The sequence below is a fragment of the Lepus europaeus genome, chromosome 15 (genome assembly GCF_033115175.1).
Source record: "Lepus europaeus isolate LE1 chromosome 15, mLepTim1.pri, whole genome shotgun sequence".
Lineage (NCBI taxonomy): Eukaryota > Metazoa > Chordata > Mammalia > Lagomorpha > Leporidae > Lepus > Lepus europaeus.
The window spans coordinates 37216432-37239654 of NC_084841.1; the positions used below are offsets into that span (position 1 = coordinate 37216432).

General features: G+C 36.9%; 1 protein-coding gene across 1 annotated transcript in view; it reads right to left on the reverse strand.

The window, feature by feature from the left end:
* The window catches only part of HCN1 (hyperpolarization activated cyclic nucleotide gated potassium channel 1), a 406216-nt gene that overhangs the window by 84725 nt on the left and 298268 nt on the right, over positions 1-23223 (reverse strand). The window contains exon 4 of the mRNA XM_062211814.1: positions 12639-12857. Coding sequence (XP_062067798.1) covers positions 12639-12857 — 219 coding nt within the window. The remainder of the gene's footprint in view (positions 1-12638; positions 12858-23223) is intronic.

The following is a 23223-nucleotide window of genomic DNA, read 5'->3' on the forward strand; positions in this document are numbered from 1 at the left end:
AGCCATTAAAACTGCAATCTAATGGGTGTTTACAAGTTAACACTGGACCGTTTGCCTAATGCCAAAATATACCAGACCAATCTTGTTCTCCTTTCATCTATTATAATACATTAAGTGACATTCATTTAAAAAAAGATTCAAATCTAATTTAACCAATGTTTTCTTACAAATTCTTACTAGATTATAATTGTATTATACTAAAACTCAACATGGTCAACTAGGCCTAAAAGGTCCCACTTTCTGACTCTGACACCTCTGTAGCTCCTTCTGAAGCCTTCTCCCTGTGCTCTCCACCTTATTCATACTTTCCATCCATCTGTTCGTGAATCATGGCAAATTTTCCATATATCATTTTTTCCCTCCCCAGGTGGATCACTTCAATGTCTTACTTCTATACACCATTTATGTCTCTTCTTAACTATAATTCCTTCTCTCTCTCTGCCCCAAACCACTGCATCCCATATGAATAAAATCAAAGTCTAAAAGAATCTCATCATGCCTTCACATTTCCCTTTTCATTGTAAACTTTTAAAATAGTGTAATGCTTTCTACAAATATTATTACTGGGTATTGTGATCATCTCTTGATGAGTGATGCTTTCATGTCTATTTGCTCACTATATTCCAAGCATTTAGAACTAGGTCTCACACATAATAAGTATGCAATAAATATGCATTTAATATAATAAAATGATAATGTGACACTCAATTCACATTATGTCTTTTCTCTGAAAATTGGATTCTACTTAATTATAAAATAGTGCTTCCAGCAATTTTATTTATCAGAGTTGTCCCTTGGCTGAAGTTCCAGCTTATTTGGTGTCGATGATTCTATCAGTAAACGTTTATGAAGTCATCTGTTTTGGCTTGGGACATTATAATCTAGATCAGAAAAATACTATATCTAACACCTTGTTGTGATATAGTTTTCAAAAAAAAAAAAGCCTGGATTAGAACATTTCATTGCTAAAGGGATGCAAGGACTCTTCTTTTTATACATAAGGTATAATCTCACCACTCCAACATCCAAAATTATTCTTAGATGAACCACACCTGGGCTTATTTCACACGTCTCTACCTCTGGGCTATTGGTACACTTGTTCCTACCTACTAGAAATCTTATTAAAAATCAAGATTCTTTTCTGGAACCTTTCTCTTATGCTGACTATATCTTCCTGCTGATTCCTCATGTGTTCTTCAAAGCCAGTGTCCAGTGGATCCCAGTGATCTGGCAAACCAAAAGCAAGGTACGTGCAGGATGAGTCTTGTTCACTATGGTTTCTTATCAGATTAGTGGCTCCCTGGCCACCAGCTTTTGCCCTGTAAAAGCTTTTGCCCTGTGTATTTACATCTTATGACATACAAGGGCCACAAATAAAAGTGAACACTTGAAAGAGAACTTCAGGAAGTATATTCAAATGAAGATTCCAACATTTCTAAAAGCTGAAATCTAAAGAGCAATAAACAAAAGAAAATAGAAAATGAAACTCTGGAGAAATTACAAGAAGCTGCAACATATATTGTAAGTGGTAAATGTAAACTGCAAAGAAATGCATGTAGGCGTTAGAACTTTGCACAGGTCTGAAGCTGTGACTGCCTACAATAAAAGTCATGGCAATTTCCGCATGTAACATAGACTATTGGTGAAGGAATTACAACTGAGAAAAATATGGGAGTTATCAATTGGAAATCAGTGGTATTTGTGATTTACAACTGTAAAAATTATATTTTCTTCTCTTTTAAAAAATTAATAGCCTCCCTATTAAAAATAAATCCCTTCCTACAGTTGCTTCAATCTTTATAACAATATTTATTTAACATAAGAATTACTTTTTCAGATGAAAATGGAAAATGTCATTGCTCTCCCAGGAGACTGATTTGTTTGCAGTTCCAGTTGCTACATTAAGGTAAAGTAAGAGTTAATATAGTGCTGCTTTCCTGTAAGAGAATCTCAGATTTCCAGTCTTATGACCTCCTTGGCTTTAAAACATTTGGCAGTACTACCAATTGAACATAACAGAGTACATTAAATTCACTTCCCAGGAAGCAAAAGTATATGGTGTAACCCAATGGAAAATCTAATTAAAGAATCATGTGGGAGTTGTGCTCATGGCATTCTCATTTGTAAAAGAAGAAAGCCTTTACAAATTATAAAGGAAACAAGTTAAACATTTTGTTCCATGCACATGGATTTCAAAGCTACCTCTCCATGTTAAGAATTATCCCAGTGAAAATCAGAGCATCAAACCCACTTTTCATTTTAGCACTGGATTGATAATGTTTTTCCAGTATCAAGATTATTATACCTTCAAAGTTCTGCTCTTCTGATGATAAATAATACCATATCCTACAACATTAGTAGACCAAATGAGCAACTCAAATGAGTGCTTAAGTTTATTTATATAGTGAAAATGAGCTGTAAAACAGGATGCAGCTTTTTTTTTCTTTTTTTGTCTTAACTAAATAGTAGCATTATTTGTAAATGATCATAATCTTTTCATTAAACTGTCACTCTTTGTTCAGCCATTACTCTGGTTTTCAATATGTTTGCTTTTCTTTTTCTTTAGATCTACATATGCATTTTATTTCAGAGAGAGATACACACAGGAAGAGAGAGAGCTTCCATTCACTGGTTCATATCCCAAATGCCTCAGAAAACTGTGGCTGGGCCAGTCTAAAGGAAAGAGCTCAGAACTCAATCTAAGCCTCTTACTAGAGTGACATCTTACCGCAGGGCCAAATGCCCACCCTTTGCTTCATTTTGTTTTAGCTGAAGTCTCAGAATTAATGAGAACAGTGACAAACTCTTCCACCCACCTTTCTGGCACAGTCATTACCTAGAGCAGAATACCTAGTCCACCAGCAGCTACAAATCCTAGAAGCACTTGGAAAATACATTTGTTACTACCAGGGAAATCAATCTCAGAAATCAGAAAGGAAAGTAGATTGAATATTTAGTTTTTAAAAACTGATACGTGTTCAAGTAAACTAAACATAAATAAGTAATTGTAAACAAAGAAATAAATAAATCAGCACTTTCAGAAACACCCAAGACTATATGTTTGTACTTATGTAAGTAACAGCAGTGTGGGACAGGCATCCGGTATAGCATTTAAGACACTACATGAGATGCCCACATCCTATATCAGAGAGTCTGCATTTGAGTCGCAGCTCTGCTCCCCATTCTGGCTTCCTGCTCACATTGCACCCTGCATGGCAACAGATGACAGTTGAAGTAGTTGGGGTCTTGCCACCCATTGGAGACCTGATTGGAGTTCTTAATCTCCAGCTTCAACTGGGGCTCACTGGTCAGTAGCTGAGGGCATTTGGGATGTAAATCAGCTCAAGGCAGTTCTCTCTCTCTCTTAAATAAAAATACAGAAAAAAAAAATCAAAAAAATTTAAGGGATGTTTCATATATACTCAATTGACAATATACAGAAAAATTCAAATTATAAATTTCTATTCCTATTTCTTTTAGAATAAAGGTTGAACACCTGTAAACATCCCTAATCCTCACTGTCTCATCTGAATACAACTGCATCTCCAGGATTACCGTACTGAGGTTTCTATGTGTGAGGGTGAAATACATAACAGCAGAGATAAAGTTCCCATCATAGTGCTTCTATGCTTCCTGAAGAGAGGGGAGAGAGACAGAGAGAAAGAGAGAGAGAGAGAGAGAGAGAGAGAGAGAGAGAGAGAGAGAGAAAGCAACAGATGACCACAAGTTGGCACAATCAAGCAAGACCCCACAGCATATTAAGTGCAAAACCTATGTAAACAGTGAAAGAGGTACAAGCAGATAAGAGGTACTGGGTCTCTGAAAACCACTTGAGTTGTACAGAGAACAATGTCTAACTGGCAGGAAAAAAAATTTGGCTGAGATTTTCCTAAATGTTTAAAAGCTGACTTGGGGTCAGAAATTTGGCTAAGCAGGAAAAAATTGCAGCTTTTGATGCCCCAATTACATACTAGAGGGCCTGGATTCAAGTCTGGGCACTACTCCCAAACTCCAGCTTCCTGCTAATGTACATCCTGGGAGGCAGCAGGTGACATTTCAAGTTCTTGGGCCCATGATATCACCATGGGATACTTGACATTTGGAATGAGTTCCTGCTTGCTGACTTTGGCCTGATGCAGCCCCTGTTGTTGTGAATATCTGGAGTAGTGAACCAGCAGAGGGGAGAGCTTTGTCTGCTTATCAGTCTGTCTCTGTGCTTCTGGGTCTGATATTTTAAACAAATTAAAAAATACATAAAACTGATTGGGGAAGGCACTCTGTTGACTTTCATTACTTGGCTGGCCTGGGAGGAGAGCTGGCCAGGTAAAGGCAGGTGGCATCTCTAACAAGAAATTTACAGTTCTGCCTGCAATGTTGCTGACCCTACTTGACCATACCCTCAGCTGCAGTGGTCACTTTGGAAGTTGGGCTGAGTGAAAGGCTTTTCAGCTTAGAGCCAATAAGATCTGTGGCTCTGACCTGGGCATCCTTCGACTCCAGGGCAGGTCCATTTCCAGTGATCCAACTCTTGGCAGAGCTGCCAGGGCTCTTCACAAGCTGACTTCTGCTGAAGCCCAGGCTTACCACATTGAAAGCCACTGCAGTGGACTGGCCTGTTGGGTCTCCTTGAGGGCAGATCACTGTACAGATCAGCCATTAATAGGCCTGCCACCCATTGCTTCTGATGCCTAGCTTTCTTTTCCTCCTGGTTTGTGTTAAAGCAGACCAGAGGATGCAAGTCAAGGGAGTGCCCAAGTCCCATCTCTAATCTTCGGTGGCCTGAACTACAAGTCTATAGTCACAGGCATGTTCTGTAGTAGTTTTTCTAAGGTAGACAATGCCCATGAGGAAAATTATATTCTCACTTTAAAACTTTCTTTCCCTTTGGTCTGAAAGGGAGGTTTTTTCTACTTACTGTATACTTCGCTGATGGCGAAGAGAATCTAGCTATGAGATTATTATTTAAGTTCTTATTTTGGCTATGCTATTACAGAAAAATGTTAGCCATCTCTTGTATAAGGTCTAAAGATTAAATTGTGCGTCCTACAGATTCCTTCATAATAGAATTAGTTTCCTACCTTGAAGAGAATAGAGGCCAGCTCTCCTCCCAGGCCAGCCAAGTAATGAAAGTCAACAGAGTGCCTTCCCCTAGGAGGTTCACACCTCCCTTAGGATATACCCCATGTGAAGAGATAGATAGGTCTGGGCCTCTTAACTTACAAGGCCTAAAGCCCACCAGATTATTATCAAGCCCCTTCTAACAAGTTCTATTTGCCTCTCAATCAGAAAACTTAATTGTAGCTTAGACAGCACCTTTCTTAGCCCCTCTAATAATGACTCTGTCCTTTGTTCTAGACCCTGTCTAGCACACTTGGGCCTCATTCCTTTGTAATCATAACCTCTACTCTACCACCAATGGCTCTACTCCCAACCTGTGTGTACTGATGGTCTTCTTCCCCACTTAATGCTGTATAATTGTTCAAACCTGGTAAATGCCACTCTTAGGATCATTGGTTACTATCCTCACTCTGTCTTTTATGACCTTGTCTAAATATGATCAGAGTCGGTGAACTTGGAAGGCTTCCATAGCCTTGGCAACTCATGATGACAGCCTAGGGTGGTTACTGGTGCCATAAAGTAGAGTGTCAATTTGTTGGGTCAACAACAGGAGTCACTGTGCACTTGCTCCTCATGTGGGATCTCTGTCCTTAATGTGCTGTACATTTTGATTTAATGCTATAACTAGTACTCAAACAGTATGTTTCACTTTGTGTTTCTATGTGGGTGCAAACTGTTGAAATCTTTATACTAAATTGATCTTCTGTATATAAAGAGAATTGAAAATGAATCTTGATGCAAATGGAAGGGGAGAGGGAGCGGGAGAGGGGAGGGTTGCGGGTGGGAGGGAAGTTATGGGAGGGGGAAGCCATTGTAATCCATAAGCTGTACACCGGAAATTTATATTCATTAAATAAAAGTTAAAAAAAAAAAATGATTGGGGATAACTCTTCCTCTGCCCAAATTCTTCCAGAAGGGCATATGTTACCAAGAAATATACCTCAACCATATAAGCTGAAATCTACTGTATTATGAATGGGTCGTGAAGAGCTTGAAAAGAGAGCAGGTTTTGGAACCTATCTAGTCTTTTGTCTTAGAGGACACCACCAGCTTATTCAAATTTGGAGGATTAGGTTGAATAAAAAGGGAGAGATGAACTTATACAAAATAAGGAATTACATGCAAGTTTCAATTAAACTATTATTTATAATTATTTATTATTATTTATAATGAAAGAATAAGAATATATAGACCTAATAAGACAGACAAGGTTTACAACACTACGTTTTTGTATGATTACATAAAATTATATAACTCAAGAACAGGTTCATACATGAATAAGTATAACTCTCTTGAATGGTTGAGAGACTAGCTACATAAACTGAATTCAGATGAGCAAAATTTTATCATTCTTTATTTCATATTCTTGATAAACTGTGATTCAATAATTTTTAATTTTATATAGCATGATAAATTATAGAAATTAGGTATATTATTATCTCAATGTCTTGTGCTCCACCAACAGAAAGTAGAGTCTATTTAAATAACCCATTCTACACCTGCCTTGCATTTATATAGTGTTGGATTTATGCAGGAGGCTATTCAATGTATAAAAGGTATTTGGAGTTATAGTTTTCTCACATAATTAAAGCGATGCTTTTATAATATACAAATTCATATTAAAAAGTTTTCTGTACAGTGAGTATACTAAGGTGAGCTGAAAATCTCTTACTCTAAATTCACAATGTATATACAATCTATATACATGTTAAAAGTCTCAATAATTACAGAAAGAAAGCTGCACATCTAAAGCTGTTATTAGAATAATTATTTGCCAGGAAGTTGATTGACAAGACTAGAAATAATAGTAAGCTTCCCAGGGGTGCCCCCATTTCTGAACTAAGATGCAGTAGCATAAATACACCAGGTAATCAAAAGCAGTTTCATTTCATGAAGGTGAGATCAACTGCAAGCATGTCTAGAAAAGAGTGCAACCACCCACATTCAAAAATGAAGAAATGGCCTCTGTGGGGAGTTTTTCTAGATAGGTATTTTCTAACATGAATGCCTTTGGTCAGGTATAATTTGAAATACACGGGAGATTGGCAGGGAGGGCAGAGATGACATGTTAACTATTCACATCTACACCAATCACACTTCAATAACATTGTTTCAATCAACATTTCTGGACAATTTGTCCAGGACACTGTGTGTGTATGTGTGTGTGTGTGTGCGTGTGTATGGTGTACTCACTGACATTATTTGTAGAGGAAGTTTTGAGATGAGAGAAAGTCTACAAATATGCCAGATTGGGACTGACTCTGCCTCACATCATGAGCTGCTGATCTGAGTGACAGAGCACTAGTATATAAAATCCTGTCACACATGCAGGTTTACAGGTGTGAACAGCGACTCAAGGCCCACGATTCTTGGAGGCCTCAGTGTCATCAACGCTATATAAACATGAGAAGACGCGGTGAGAATTTTCCTGCCTGATTTAGTGAACAGATTTCTTTGGTGAAAGTGTTTGCTCTGTGGGAGTCTCTTCCCAGATCCTTTCAGGATAAGAGTGTGAGGAAACTGCAACTTAATACCTGACCTGTGGGAGGAACTTCCAAAAAATGCCTGGGGAATCTTTGAAATCCTATCACATAGCTGAGAGACACACGTCTAGGCTATGAATCATACCTGCGAATACGTAAATAGTGAACACCGAGGTTTGACCCAGGCTAGATGAAGGCGCCTCCTTGGGTTGGTGGAGGCAGGGGATTGCAACAAATAGTCTAAGAAAAGGATGCATAAGTGCTTTTCTGTGGCCCACATTGAAGGCCAGCATTGCATCTTGGGTCCTGTGCAAGAGTGCCTCCTGGTGGAGAGGACACAGGTTGGCGCTGAATTGCCAGATTCTCAGGGCTCATCTTGAGCAGGGCAGGTTTACATCAGAAGCTCAGAGGATCCCACCAGGAAAGCAGGATGGGGTCAGCTTTAGTCATCTGCAGACCCACCTAGTGCAGTAGCTCAGCGCACGTATCTTCCCTTTCTTTTCTTTCTCATTTTGTCTTCAATCCTGGCGAGAAGTTATAAAGAAGCTCCTAGTAGGTTTATGTTGGGAGAGACAAGACAGCTTGTGGACAAAGCTGACATTTGAAATTCCTCTTTGCAGCCATCAAAAGGCCTGCATGGGATTGGGAAAGAATTTATTTGCCCAGAACAGAGGAATCTCACTGTGTAAAATTAAAGAGGTGACTAGAGGCAAAAATGCTATTGTTTTTCAGTTATTTTTGAAGTTGTGCTTGTTCAGAATGCCACTTAGAGTAAATATGCAACCCTCCTGGTAATCTAGAACAGAACATTAGTGGAGACACATTTTAGAAACCACCTCTCTCACAACAGAAAGTCTCCGAGAGAAGGAGAAAATGTGGCGGTCTGAAATGTAACAGAATACAAAGCATGATAACCCATGAAATCATCAGTATAAATTGTGATTTGTGTTAAAGTCTAATCTGCAATGTGACAGTATAAAGATCATCTCATATTTTTGGCCATGAGAGAGAAAGAATAATAATGACAATGGATAATGATAAGATAATGATGGTGAAAACATGAGAGCCCCATTAGATTATTAGCATTGGTATACTAAGTTATACAGTTTACTGTCTCATCATCTGCTTAGGGTGACAGAACTACTTAGGACTGGGAGATTCAGATTGAACAGCTGTGTCCTTAGAAGTATTAAAAGGCCCAGATTCCAAAGTAAAAATAGGCTGCATGAGTTGTAGTAAACTGGATTCGATCAGTATGTTACTGTATAAAGTGACAGTAAATAGTATTATGTCTACAAATGAATTTTTCCTTGAATATTCATATACTCTAAATGAACCCTAAAAATGCTATTAGAGTTTGCTTGTTTTTCATAAAAGCTCATGTTATTTCTGGGCACATTGGAGTTAAAATAATACTGATATTAATTGGGCACTGTGGTCTTGCAGGTAAAGCCTCTGCCTGCAATGCTGATATCCCATATGCTCCACTTCCAAACCAGCTCCCTGCTAATATACCTTGGAAAGCAGTGGAAGATGGCTCAAGTCCACGGGCTCCTGCTACCCACGTGGGAGACACGGAAGAAACTCTTGTCTCTTGGCTTCAGCCTGGCCCACAACCGCTGTTGCAGCCATCTGAACAATATATATCTAATTTTCAATTCAGTTCTATAGGTTTGCTGTACATAGTGTTTGGTTCATTTCAGCTTCTTGTTTTACTTTTATTTTTTTGCTTAATTAGTGTAATTTGTGTTAGGTCTAATTCTCATAAAATTTAACATGAACAGTTTTAAAGTGGAAGTCCATTCACAATATTATTAAATCAGCACTTTTAGCTACTTCCAGGACATTTTTACCCTCCCCAAAAGGATCTCAGTAAGCACTCATTCCCCAACCCCCCTCACCCAAGTCCCAGGGCAACCACTGGGCTGCTTTATATTTACACAGTTCCCTGTTCTCAATATTTCATATAAATGTAATCATATAATATATGACCTTTACTGAGCTTTGTATCCACATTGTATCATTTATTAATGTTTCATTTATTTTTATAGCTGATTAATATTCCATTGTGTAGATATAGCACATTGTGTTCATTCATTCATTCCTTAATCAATGGACATTTGGTGTTTTCCCATCTTTGGTTATTGTGCAAGTATTTGTGTACCTATTTTCAGTTATTTTGTGTACATGTATAGGAGTGGAATCTATGTTTAACTTTTTGGGGAAGATTAATTATTTTTATAGATTATGTTTGTCTTTAGATGTACTGATATAATTTGTTTCAGATGCCTTTATTTTTTTTTTTTAGGATTTATTTATTTATTTGGGAGACAGAGTTACAGAGAGAAGGAGAGACAGAGAGAGATCTTCCATATGGTAGTTCACTCCCTAAATGGCCATTATAGCCAGAGCTGAGAAGAGCTGAAGCCACTAGCCCGGATGTTCCTCCAGGTCTCTCACATGGGTACAGGGGCTCAAGCACTTGGATCATCTTTCACTGCATTCCAAGGCCACTAGCAGAGAGGTGGATGGGAAGAGGAGCAGTCTGGATTCAAACCGCACCCATATGGGATGCTGGCACTGCAGGTGGAGGCTTAGTCTACTACGCCAGAGAGCTGGCCCCAAAATAATGTTTGCTAGACCTGTCCTGAATTAAACTGACTAGAAAATGCATACAGTATTCTAGAAGCAAACTTTTTGGCAGGTTTTGGTTTGGAGACCAACAAAACAACCAGAAAACTAAAATACCTTTTGATCAGCTCCTCCTGACTAAATTGCTTCAAATGTCAAAAAATAACAAAAGGTTAACCCTATATCCTTGCCATCTATCAAGTATTTGTAAGATCAACAACTCATTGACTTGAAGTGTAACACTTATGACATAGTGTATTTAAATTCAATGTCTATGATTACATAGTTTACAAACTGGGTCCCAACTTAAGGTTGACTTACATAGCAAAACTAAAAAGATAAAACTGGTGGGGCCAGTGCTATGGCACAGCAGGTTAACGCCCTGGCCTGAAGCGCCGGCATCCCATATGGGCACCGGTTCTAGTCCCGGCTGCTCCTCTTCTGATCCAGCTCTCTGCTAAAGCCTGGGAAAGCAGTAGAAGATGGCCCAACTCCTTGGGCCCCTGCACCCCCATGGGAGACTGGAAGAAGCACCTGGCTCCTGGCTTCGGATCGGCGCAGCTCTGGCCATTGTGGCCATCTGGGGAGTGAACCAGTGAATGGAAGACCTCTCTCTCTCTATCTCTACCTCTCCCTGTAACTCTGTCTTTCAAATAAATAAAATAAATCTCTAAAAAAAAAAAAAGATAAAATTGGTGACAATATTAATACAATCCTAGAAACTGAGGACTTGTTTGTTTGTTTTTAAGAAATGTGCAGTGATGCTTCACAGAAGTAAGGCGGTAAGTTTTTTTTTTCTTTTTTTTATTAAGCAACATCAACTGAAAAGGAAAAAGCAACAGTGTAAGAGAAATATCAGATTTATCATGCTGTGGTCTTACCTTAAGTCCCCATTAAATTGGCCCAAATTCCTTTGATTATTTTCAAATTTACTATTGTATAAAATTCTTCTGTCTTACTAGGCTCCTCTTTCTTTCCAACTTAACTTGAGTCTTATTTTTAAAATAATGCTTAAAGCAACTTAAACCCTATACCTTAAGGAAATAGTCTTTTCAATATCTCAGTAATTAAATACCAACTGGCTCACTGTTAACTGTGGTGATATCATTATATTCAAGGGAAAAAAAGTATCTAAATGTCCTTTATCCTATTGAGTGAGTAAGTGTTGAAAAATTCTCTAAAAAAGACACAGCTGAAATGAAGCTAGTCTGAAAAACATTTATGAGTCTAAGCTGTAATAATTTACTAAATGTATTGTTGAACTACTTAAACCCTTACTTTTGGAAATGCTCTTTGATAAAGTTCATGTTATATACTACCACAATCAATGCAGTCTATATGTTATGCATTTTTTCAGTTATAAAATATTTGTCAGAATGTTACTTATGTATAGTCAGAAATATTAGTTCTTTCCAGTTTCCCAAGGTGTAGTCCAATCCAAAGTAATTCAGTATATGAAAAAAAAAAATCCGGTAAATAAATCATACCATATACTTTCTCTCTTTTGAAAAAAGTTTAGAATAATAATCATTTTAATTAACACATTGTGCTTAAGAAAGAAAGACGGGGCCTGTGCTGTAGCATAGCAGGTAAGGCCACTGCTTCCAATGCCCACATCCCATAAGAGTGCCAGTTCATGTCCTGGTTGCTCTTCTTCCTGTCCAGCTCCCTGCAAATGGCCTGAGAAAGCAACGGAAGACAGCCCAAGTACTTGGGCCTCTGTCACCTTTGTGGGAGACCCAGATGAAGCTCCTGGCTTCAGTCTGGCTTTTGTGGCCATTTGGGGAGTGAACTTCTCTCTATACATATCTCTTCCTCACTCTGTAACTCTTGACTTTCAAATAAATAAACGAATCTTTTATTTTAAAAAAGGTGCAAGATAGCAGTAATTGATAACATTTTCAACATGATGGTGTGGTGAATTATCTAGATATAATAACAACATATATTCAACTGAGTATATATACTGTAATATAAATTATGACTTTATCATGAGAAAAAGATCGAAGGAACATGTGTAATGGTTGCTACATCATTTTATAACCTAACATTTCAGAGGATATAATAGAAAAAGGCTTGTATTTTATTATTATAATTGTTGAAATATGATATGACATGAACCATATTTACACCTTATTTCAACTTCAAACGTTTCATACATAAATTAGCTTTTCTGTAGATTCAAAATCTGTAGATTTATTTTTAAATTAGCTATTCCAGAGAGAAATCAAGAACTAATAAAAGCTATAAAGTCCATCTGGAAGAAATCCTGGCATGCTAAAACAGATAGTGCTTTCTCACTTAAGACATTTTACCTATTATATTTTTGACTAAGGGAGATGGCTTAATTAGGTTGAACACTAATTCAACCAGCTGATTGAGCTGGTTAGAGATAAAATAAATTACCTTTTCTTGATACTGCCGCCTTGAAGAATCCAAAGATTGGATTAAAGCAGTGGCATGGCCAACAAACATGGCGTAGCAGGTGGCCCCGACAATCATGCTCAGCATGGTAATCCAAAGGTCAGACATGCTGACTGGGGCTTGGGCTCCATACCCAATGCACAGCATGTGACTCATAGCTTTGAAGAGCGCGTATGAATACTGCTTTCCCCAGGAATCATTCTGGAACAGGAGAGAAAAATAAGACATGCGGAGCTATCAGGAAAATCTGAATAAAAATTAAGTATGATCTACATACAGAAGCATTATAGCACAGTGAATATATAGGGGAAAATATGATGGAGCATTTACGCGTATATTTCTCACTAACTGCTAATCAAAATGTGGGAAAAATCTACTGTTAGTATTTAATCAGCTGAAATGCCTTCTGTGAAAATCTGTTAAACCAACTTCTTGATTAGTTTTAAGTTTGCTGCTTTAAAAATTGAAATTCTTGTGAGACCATGGTGTTGAGTATAATATAAATGTGCCAAGAGTGAATGTTTATGGAATCATGTTAAAGTTTCAAGGAAATCTGGTCATTCTATAGTAATATATTTGCAAACTGAGAAATGTAGCAGATGGGTGTGAAACATATGAGCCTAACTATAGAAATCTTAACAAAACTATGGTATTCAAATTTTAAAAATCCTAACTGATATATCTGTGCAGTCCTTAATCCTCTTATCTTTTGTAAATGAAAAATAAACAAACATATTTTAAAATACAACTTTCATCATGAGCAATATATAGTTCTTCAGAAATTAAAATGTAAGAATTGATGTTGAGTCAATCTTTGCGGTGTTTTGTAAAACAATAAAATGAAATTAAAAAGGCAAAGAATATCCTGGCAAATCTTCTGAAAATAAAAAAGCTGACTTCTGATATTACTTACTGGTTGTAACTTCTGATGTTATCCTAAGTTTACTACAAGATCAATTCTGTAGAAATAAATTGTCAAATATCTATTTAAAGTATTTTTGGTAAAACTTAAAGTGGTTTTTTTTTGGTCAATTTGTATCAAATTTCCTTGTCTTGGGCTTAGACAATTTCTGAGTGTTGATGTAAAACAAAAGTTTGGGGTCTCTAGTTCAACACACTGGGAAATAAAGGTGCTGTTGAAGATAAGAAACTATAATGACTTTTCCTTTAAAAATGTTTTGTTAGTTACAACACATAAATAAATAATTGCCATAGAAAAGTAACTGCATAAACGGACAAATTATAAAAAAAAAACCTCTGGTGTCATAACTATATAGAATACAATAAATAATAGTGCTATATTATCATTACATGTTGATTGATCATAAAATTGTTGGCTTACTTTTCTTCAAGTCCATTTCTTAGGTCATCAAATTTTTATGCAATTAGCAATTTCATTTTCAATGATATAAATGAAAGTGACATCAGTGGCTCTTGCCTAATACAAGATTACAAATAATTGATTTTTAAAATTTTCAGGAATATCTTTCTGTTGATGTAACTGTTACCAGAGCTATTAAGAGTATTTGACAAGCTGTAACAACACTGAGACAAATTTTGAATAAATTACTTTTAAAATTTTAGTGCTTCTAAAGCTGATGATTCACATGGAAACCTTTTTCTATAAAGATTTAACCCTTTGTACAAACCAATTCTATGTATATTTGAATTTGATTTTGTGAATTAAGTTTTCTGTTTTGAGATAACTGTAGATTCTCATGCAGCCTGTAAGAAATAATATATATAGAGATTTCATACACATTTCATTCAGTTTTGCCAGTGATCATCTGGCAAACTGCAGTCAATAGCACACCAGGAAATGGACACTGACAAAATCCACTGGTCTTACTCACTCATTAACTCCAACGTACTTATTTGTGTGCATGTATATTTAGTTCTTTGCAATTTTGTTGCATTTGTATGTGTATTGTTTTATCACAACAATCAAGACATATAATTCTCTACACTGATTAATTCTATCAGAGCAAGGGCCACTTATCTTGTCTTTATATTTAATTTAATGTTAAATACACATATTGGAATTATATATATTCTGACATTTTCTGTAACTTACTAGCTTTGTTCAAGAAACAAAATGTAATTTCATTATTTCTAATTCAAAATGCCTGCTTATGTATTCTATTAGTGGCTTTAGCTATAAGAAAATATAACTTTTTTTTTTAATTTGACAGATAGAGTTAGACAGTGAGAGAGAGAAACAGAGAGAAAGGTCTTTCTTCCGTTGGTTCACCCCCCAGATGGCTGCTACAGCCGGCACGCTGCGCCGATCTGAAGCCAGGAGCCAGGTGCTTCCTCCTGGTCTCCCACGATGATACAGGTGCCAAGCACTTGGGCCATCCTCCACTGCCTCCTAGGCCACAGCAGAGAGCTGGACTGGAAGAGGAGCAGCTGGGACTAGAACCTGGCGCCCATATGGGATGCCAGTGCTGCAGGCGGAGGATTAGTCAAGTGAGCCACTGCGCTGGCCCCAGAAAATATAATCTTAAGGTACATTCCTTCTTAATAGTTGGTTCATTTAAAATTTCCCATGAAAATAGTATTTAAATTTAATTTGTGTTTATAAGCTTGTAGATAATTGCTTTGAAATGTTGCATCCATTTCAAAAATGGGCATATGTAACTCTTAAAGGAATTCTAACAACTCCTGGATGTTCTTATTGCAATGCACATGTATATACCTGTTTTAAAAATAATTTGTTGATAAAAATTATTGTCTGAGTGCTGCAGATACTGTCTTGTAACTTAGGTGGGGCATTTAACTTTTGTGTAGATACTGCGTTTATCTCCTTGAGTATACAAAATGCATGCTGGAAATGATGGACAAGAAGGCTTCTCAACATGGAAGCTACCCCTGCCCGCACAGGGACTCATTTGTCTCCCATATCACTGCTCTCACTGCTGCTGTTGCTACTGCTCCTATTGCCACTGTGTATCAGGGTTTCGCCACGATTTGGCCACATTAGGGACACATAACGTCCCAGGCTGCTGAGTCATGCATACTCAAATGTGTGACTTGCTGCCAGGTCCATTGTTTGGCATCTGGACTGCCTGCTATGCCTGCAGGCAGAATCTGTGGGTACACTGCTTCCACTCCACAGCTCTTCTGCTCACATCCTCTCTTCCTAGTCCCACAAGAATAAACTTACAAAACAAAAGTCCAAAGGCAAATGATTAAAAATTTCAAGATGGCTACGTTGGAACACCAAAGCAGCACAGGATCCTTCTGATATGGAGACCCTGTGCAATTTCCAAGATGATACACCCAGGAGGCTATCCCTGCCTTTGTCAAATTTAAGTATTAAATTATCTAAAGTTACGTATTTATTTAATAGGTATATTTGTTTTATTTTAAAGGAATTTAAAAATAAAATTTATAGATTTTTAAAAAATAGAACATGATTAAGTTAACAATACAAACCTCAGAAACTCTGGAACTCCATGAAGCTGATGAGAAATAAAAAATAGCTAACCCCATGTAATTGGAAATGTTAAGATTCTTAAAGTGACATTCATTATTATTTATTTATGACATAAAAATGTTGCTGCCATCCAAAAATGTCCTAAATTATAGTACCTATACACATACAAGTGAATATGTATACAAATGAATACATACAGCATAAAATAACATTTAATTTTAAGGCAAGAAAATGATTTACATATTGTATTATTCAGACAGTATAATGAACTCCTGCTTTTTCTTTTGGATAATGATATTCTCAGGAATAAACTCAAGGTTCCCCAAATTCTAATTTTCCCATTGAACAAGAAACAGAGTACTCAAAGATCAATGCAGTATGTTCTTCAACATCTCAAATGTACGTGTCATACAAAATGGCACATTTAAATTCAAGAAATTCAATTCAGTAACATATCAGTCTACTAAAAATAAATTCAATACAAATAATAATACTACAAAATAAAGAATTTTTTTAATCCCTGTGATCCATTTAGATAATAGTTAAGCTTGATTTCTTTCTTACTGGCTTTAACTTCTTTTCATTCCTGCAGAACTTCAAGTATGGAAACTTCCATCCTTGATGTGATCATATCATGTATCAGTGTATGCTCAGATTAGGACAAGAACCAGGTCTCATTGATCATGTTCCAAAGTCTAAATTGCATGATTCAATGAAGATGTTCACCATTTTAATTCTTGTTGAATGAAAGGGTGAATCAATAATCAATTTTGACTATGATGTTAAATCAAATACATGAGGATTTACTTCCTTCACACAGGGCATAGAGAAGGCATATTGTTAAGTCATCTTTATATGTTTATATATAATGGAAGTAAGTTAAAAGTCCAATGAGGGTCAAGAGTATTGTTTAATTTGTATTTGTGAGGGGAGGCAAGTTGTGGAACTGAAGACAAAAGTTTGCACCAGTATCCTAAAGGAAAGCATGTAGATAGTTTCCTCAGTTTAAAGAATGTGTATTTATGTTCTTTTTAATTATCTCTTTAGCTACACAAAACATATGCACACACTTTTAAGCCAGTCAAAATAAATACATATAAAATGTTTTATTATTTATTCAAACTATGGCTAACTTTCCTATACTTTGATGTCCTAATGTCTTTCTCCTTTTATCTCCACCTACATCTCCTAGAAACCAGGTATGGATATTTCCGTACCTTTACCTAAGCTCATGTAGATACAAACCCAGAAGCAAACACATTAATTCTGGCTTTTGTTTCCTAAGAAAACTGGGCCATATTCCATGAATCTATTTGCATACTGGTTTTATTATACTAAAGTCCCTCCAAATAATCTAGTGTTCATAAAACTACCAGGTAGAAGAGTATTTTTTTGGTTCAAAGACTAAGATTTTCAAGATGATTTAAAAATGCATTCCCAGACTGTTTAAAAAGGGCAAAATATTATAACTTTTCAGTAATATATATATATATAACATTTTACTATGTGAAAAATATATAGCATATCTTTCTTTAGTAAGAAAAAATAATCCATTTTAACATTTATTTGCATTTCTCTGAATAGAGAATTTGAGAAAGTGTTTATATATTTTCCTACTAAATTTTCTCATCTCTGACAAAATTCTCATTTCTCCTTATTAATTTATAATTCTTTTCTGCATATTTCATACCAACTCCAAATCATGCCATAAAAGATATCTATCTATTCCTAATTTATAATTTGCCAGTTGGTCTTTTAATGATATAATATAAAGTGTATGGTTCTGAATTTTTGTGTAAAAAATACATAGGTAGTTTCCTCAAAAGCTGCTAATTTCTTGTGTTGATTAAAATGATCTCCTTAGATTTGAGATTATAACATATGCATTAAATGCTTTTTTAAAAAAAATCATTTATTTGAAAGTGAGAGAGAGAGGGAGAGAGAGAGAAAATTATCTTCCACTCATTGTTTACTCTTCAACTGGCTACACAACCAAGCTGGGCCAGGCTGAAGTCAGGAGCCAAACTATTGGTAACAGGAGCCCAGGAGCCCACATACTTTGGCCATCATCCACAGCCTTCCCAGACACATTAATAAGGACTTACATATGGGATGCTTTGTTGGAAGTGGTTGCTTAACCCCCCATACTACAATGCTGGTCCCCTAATTGCTTTTTTGAGATTTATTATTTTTACATCTACTTGTATTTACCTATGTGAACTTTTCTTTCTGATGCATGAAACAATGTCCAAATTTTATTTTAAAAGGACTATCTCTTAGGTAGGTATACATCTCTGAATGAACTACTGGTCTCCACTGCCATAAAAACACTTATTTTTTAAAATGTTGTGTCTACAAACATCAGCATTTATTTTTGGCCTCCGTATTTCTTCACTCATCTGTTTGCTATTAATATGTAGATAGAATATAGTTTTATAATAACTTTATAATTTATTTTCATATGCATATAAAATGTCTCTCAGAATTTAAATTGAGTTACTGTGTTCAGGAATGTGAGCAAGTTAATAAAAATATTGTATGTTGGATAAGTGAGTATATGAAAGGAGGGTATGGTTGAAAACTCTTCAATTCTAGAAAAAACACACACACACACACACATGCATTTCTCATAAATCACTGTAAATTATAGCGAAGGCATATCAGAGAATGAGGAAGGAACATATTCTAAGAAACACAGTGATAGAGTTTGGAGAATCAGGATGTTTTCATTGCAAAATGACGACCCATGAAACATTTTTTCAAGAGAGAATGGCATGATCTAAACTGTTCTCCAGGAAGACTGATGAGGTCCAATTGTAGGTAATGTTTCTTAACCAAGGATGTCCTCCTGATAACCCAGGGTACATGTGGCAATATTTGCAGCTTGTTTGGTTTTCACAAGTGAATGTCCTCAATGCTCACAGGACAGCTCCCAGGTCCCAGCCCCATAGGAATTATCTCACCTAAAAGTGCCGACAGTGGGATGCTGAGAAATCCTAATGAAGAGGATGGTTGTAACAATGACTAGAAGCTGAAGTCAGTTTAAGTACTGTTAAAAGTTTAAGAAAAGTGAAAGGAGAACTGAAATAGTACAAGAGCTTAAAGTGAGCGAATAAGATCTAAAGAAATTTAGCATATTAAATTTTTAAGAAATGGTAAAATAAAAAGAAGAAATAGTTAAAGGAGGAATAACTAAGAGGTATAAAAAATTCAGAAAGACTCATGAAATACTGGCCTTTCTTTATGGGCAGAGTGATCAGGTATAGGGCTCTTGTTATTCTTTTTATTTTATTTATTTATTTTTTTTAAACTTTTATTTAATGAATATAAATTTCCAAAGTATAGCTTATGGGTTACAATGGCTTCCCCCCTCCCATAGCTTCCCTCCCGCCCGCAACCCTCCCCTTTCCCGCTCCCTTTCCCCTTCCATTCATGTAAAGATTCATTTTCAATTCTCTTTGTATACAGAAGATCAGTTTAGTATATATTAGGAAAAGATTTCAACATTTTGCCCATATAGCAACATCAAGTGAAAAAACTACCATTGGATTACTAATTATAGCATTAAATAGCAATGTACAGCACATTAAAGACAGAGATCCTACATAATTTTTTTTTTCAAATTAATTAATTTTCTATGCCATTTCCATTTTAACACCAGGTTGTTTTTTTTTTTTCATTTCCAATTCTCTTTATATACAGAAGATCACTTCAGTATATAATTAGAAAAGACCTCATCAGTCTGTGCCCACACAGAAACGCAAAGTATAAAAATACTGTTTCAGTACCAGTCATAGCATCACTTGGCTTTAGATGACACATTAGGGACAGATCCCACATGGGGTGTAAGTACACAGTGACTCCTGTTGCTGACTTAACAATTTGACACTCCTGTTCATGGCGTCAGTAATCTCCCTAGGCTCTAGTCATGAGTTGCCAGGGCTATGGAAGCCTTTAGAGTTCGCTGAGTTTGATCTTATTCCGATAGGGTCATAGTCAAAGTGGAGGTTCTCTCCTCCCTTCGGAGAAGGGTACCTCCTTCTTTGATGGCCCCGTTCTTTCCACTGGGATCTCACTCACAGAGATCATTCATTTAGGTCTTTTTTTTTTTTTTCCATGATATCTTGGCTTTCCATGCCTGCTATACTCTCATGGGCTCTTCCGCCAGATCCGAATGCCTTGAGGGCTGATTCTGAGGCCAGAGTGTTGTTTAGGACATCTGCCATCCTATGAGTCTGCTGTGTATCCCACTTCCCATGTTGGATCTTTCTCTCCCTTTTTGATTCTATCAGTTAGTATTAGCAGATACTTGTCTTGTTTGTGAAACCACAATGAGGTTCCATCTCACCCCGGTGAGAATGGCTCACATTCAGAAATCTACCAACAACAGATGCTGGAGAGGATGTGGGGAAAAAGGGACACTAACCCACTGTTGGTGGGAATGCAAACTGGTTAAGCCACTATGGAAGTCTGTCTGGAGATTCCTCAGAAACCTGAACATAACCCTACCATACAACCCAGCCATCCCACTCCTTGGAATTTACCCAAAGGAAATTAATTTGGCAAATAAAAAAGCCATCTGCACATTAATGTTTATTGCAGCTCAATTCACAATAGCTAAGACCTGGAACCAACCCAAATGCCCATCAACAGTAGACTGGATAAAGAAATTATGGGACATGTACTCCATAGAATACTATACAGCAGTAAGAAACAACGAAACCCAGTCATTTGCAACAAGATGGAGCAATCTGGAAAACATCATGCTGAGTGAATTAAGCCAGTCCCAAAGAGAAAAATATCATTTGTTTTCCCTGATCAGTGACAACTGAGCGCCAAAGGGGAAACCTGTTAAGTGAAATGGGCACTATAAGCAACAATGAACTGATCAGCTCCTGTCCTGACTTTAGATGTACAATGTAATACTTTATCCTTTTTAGTATTTGTTGTTGTTGTTGTTGTTCTAGTACTATTGGTTGAACTCAGTAATTAACACACAATTATTCTTAGGTGTTTAAATTTTAACTGAAAAGTGATCCCTGTTAAATCTGAGTGGAAAAAGAGAGGGAGGAGATGAACAATTTGGAACATGCTCAATCGGACTGGCCGCAAATGGTGGAGTTAGAAATGTGCCAGGGGATTCCAACACAATTCCATCAAGATGGCATGTACCAATGCCATCGCACTAGTCCAAGTGATCAATTTCAGCTCACAATTGATAGCTCTGATAGGTCTAAGAGTCAAAGGGCTCTTGTTATTCTACAGAAAGCACAGTCTCCTTTGGACATGGAATTCTGTTTATGCACGTTATTTACGTGTACAAGGCGCATGCCACACATTGGTTGGCTGCTGTTTGATTCTGACATTACTGCTAAAAGAATCCCAAGTAGATGAATGACATTTTATATCTCCTTTCTCTTTTTAAACTTCCTCCCTATGTCCAATCATTTACTCTCATCATTGTAATCCCAGAAACAAAAGGCTCAGGCACAAAAACTAGATTGAATGAAATAAAGACCCACTTAGAACTATCCCTGGAAACAGTATGGTTATAACAAACAAAATGCATGTCTTCACATTTTACAAGGCTCCAATAATTACACTAGACAAAGTTAGTCTAGTTAGTAGTATTCTTATCAGTACATCCAAAAAAGTTAGTAGTATTCTTATCAGTACATCAGAAAAGGTGATATAGAGGCAGGTTAAAAGTTTGCAAGTGGAACAAGCAATGCTTTGAATCCTGGTAATCTGGATCTAGAGACAACACTATAAGAACTACATTTGGGGACCAGCGCTGTGGCGTAGCAGGTAAAGCCAATAGGAAATCCCAGAAATAAGCAATTCATAAGTTTACATAACTTTTATTGCAGTATTATTGTTGCAATTGCTTTAATTTATGATAGTTTATCATTATTAGTCTCTTATTGTTATTCATGTAGTATGTATAGAATCCAACAGTGTACAAAGGGTTCAATACCATCTTCTTTTTTTAGCATTCCCTGTGGGTGATGGGGGATGACAAAGTAAATAAGCTTGCTCACTCCACCTGTCTACACTGTTACTGACTGTGGATCAGAGTGAAGGGATATTTGCCAATAAAAATAAGATTTTTTTTTCTAGAATGTCCCAGACATCCTAATATACAGCATTCAAATTCAAGCCAAAGCTTTCTAGTCTGTCGACTTTCACATGAAATGAAATTTGATAATAATGTAGCGGGCCTTGATATTTCATTATTTAATATCTCATTTAGTTCATTCTCATTTGGTGGCAGATATGAGAATGAGTATGGTGAGTAGGTAAAATTTTCACAAAATCTGAAATACATGGATCACAGATTCATAAACACATATATAAACTACTGAAGTACTAAAGAATCAGAGGGAAAATGAAGTGGTAAAAGCATAAAGTCAGACAGAGAATGAATTCTGCAGAGCTAAGCAACCAAATTTGATCAGTGGATCCAATTTACTTCTGCAATCACAGAACAGACATATAATTTGAAATAGAGATGATCAATGAAATAGAAAGTCACATACTTGTATTATACTCTTCTCAAGACAAGGTATATGCCAGATCAAAATTTGGGGTCACAAGAACAGGTGTGGGTTCCAAAGGATTTGTGTTCATTTGCGTGATAAATTTACTTTCTTTATAAGAGAACTGAGTCAAAGCATTGAATAGCTGCTTCCCATCAATTTCACAGTGAAGTATAACCATGAATAGATATGGAGAGTGAGATTTACACTGATTAAAAATTGAAATGTAGGGGGCTGGCGCTGCGGCTCACTAGGCTAATCCTCCGCCTGTGGCGCCAGCACACCGGGTTCTAGTCCCGGTCGGGGCGCCGGATTCTGTCCCAGTTGCTCCTCTTCCAGTTCAACTTTCTGCTGTGCCCCGGGAGTGCAGTGGAGGATGGCCTAAGTGCTTGGGCCCTGCACCCGCATGGGAGACCAGGTGAAGCACCTGGCTCCTGGCTTCGGATCAGGTGTGCCGGCCGCAGCGCGCCTGCCGCAGCAGCCATTAGGGGGTAAACCAATGGTAAAGGAAGACCTTTCTCTCTGTCTCTCTCTCTGTCTACTCTGCCTGTGAGAAAAAAAAATGTAGGGGCTGGTGCTGTGGCATAGC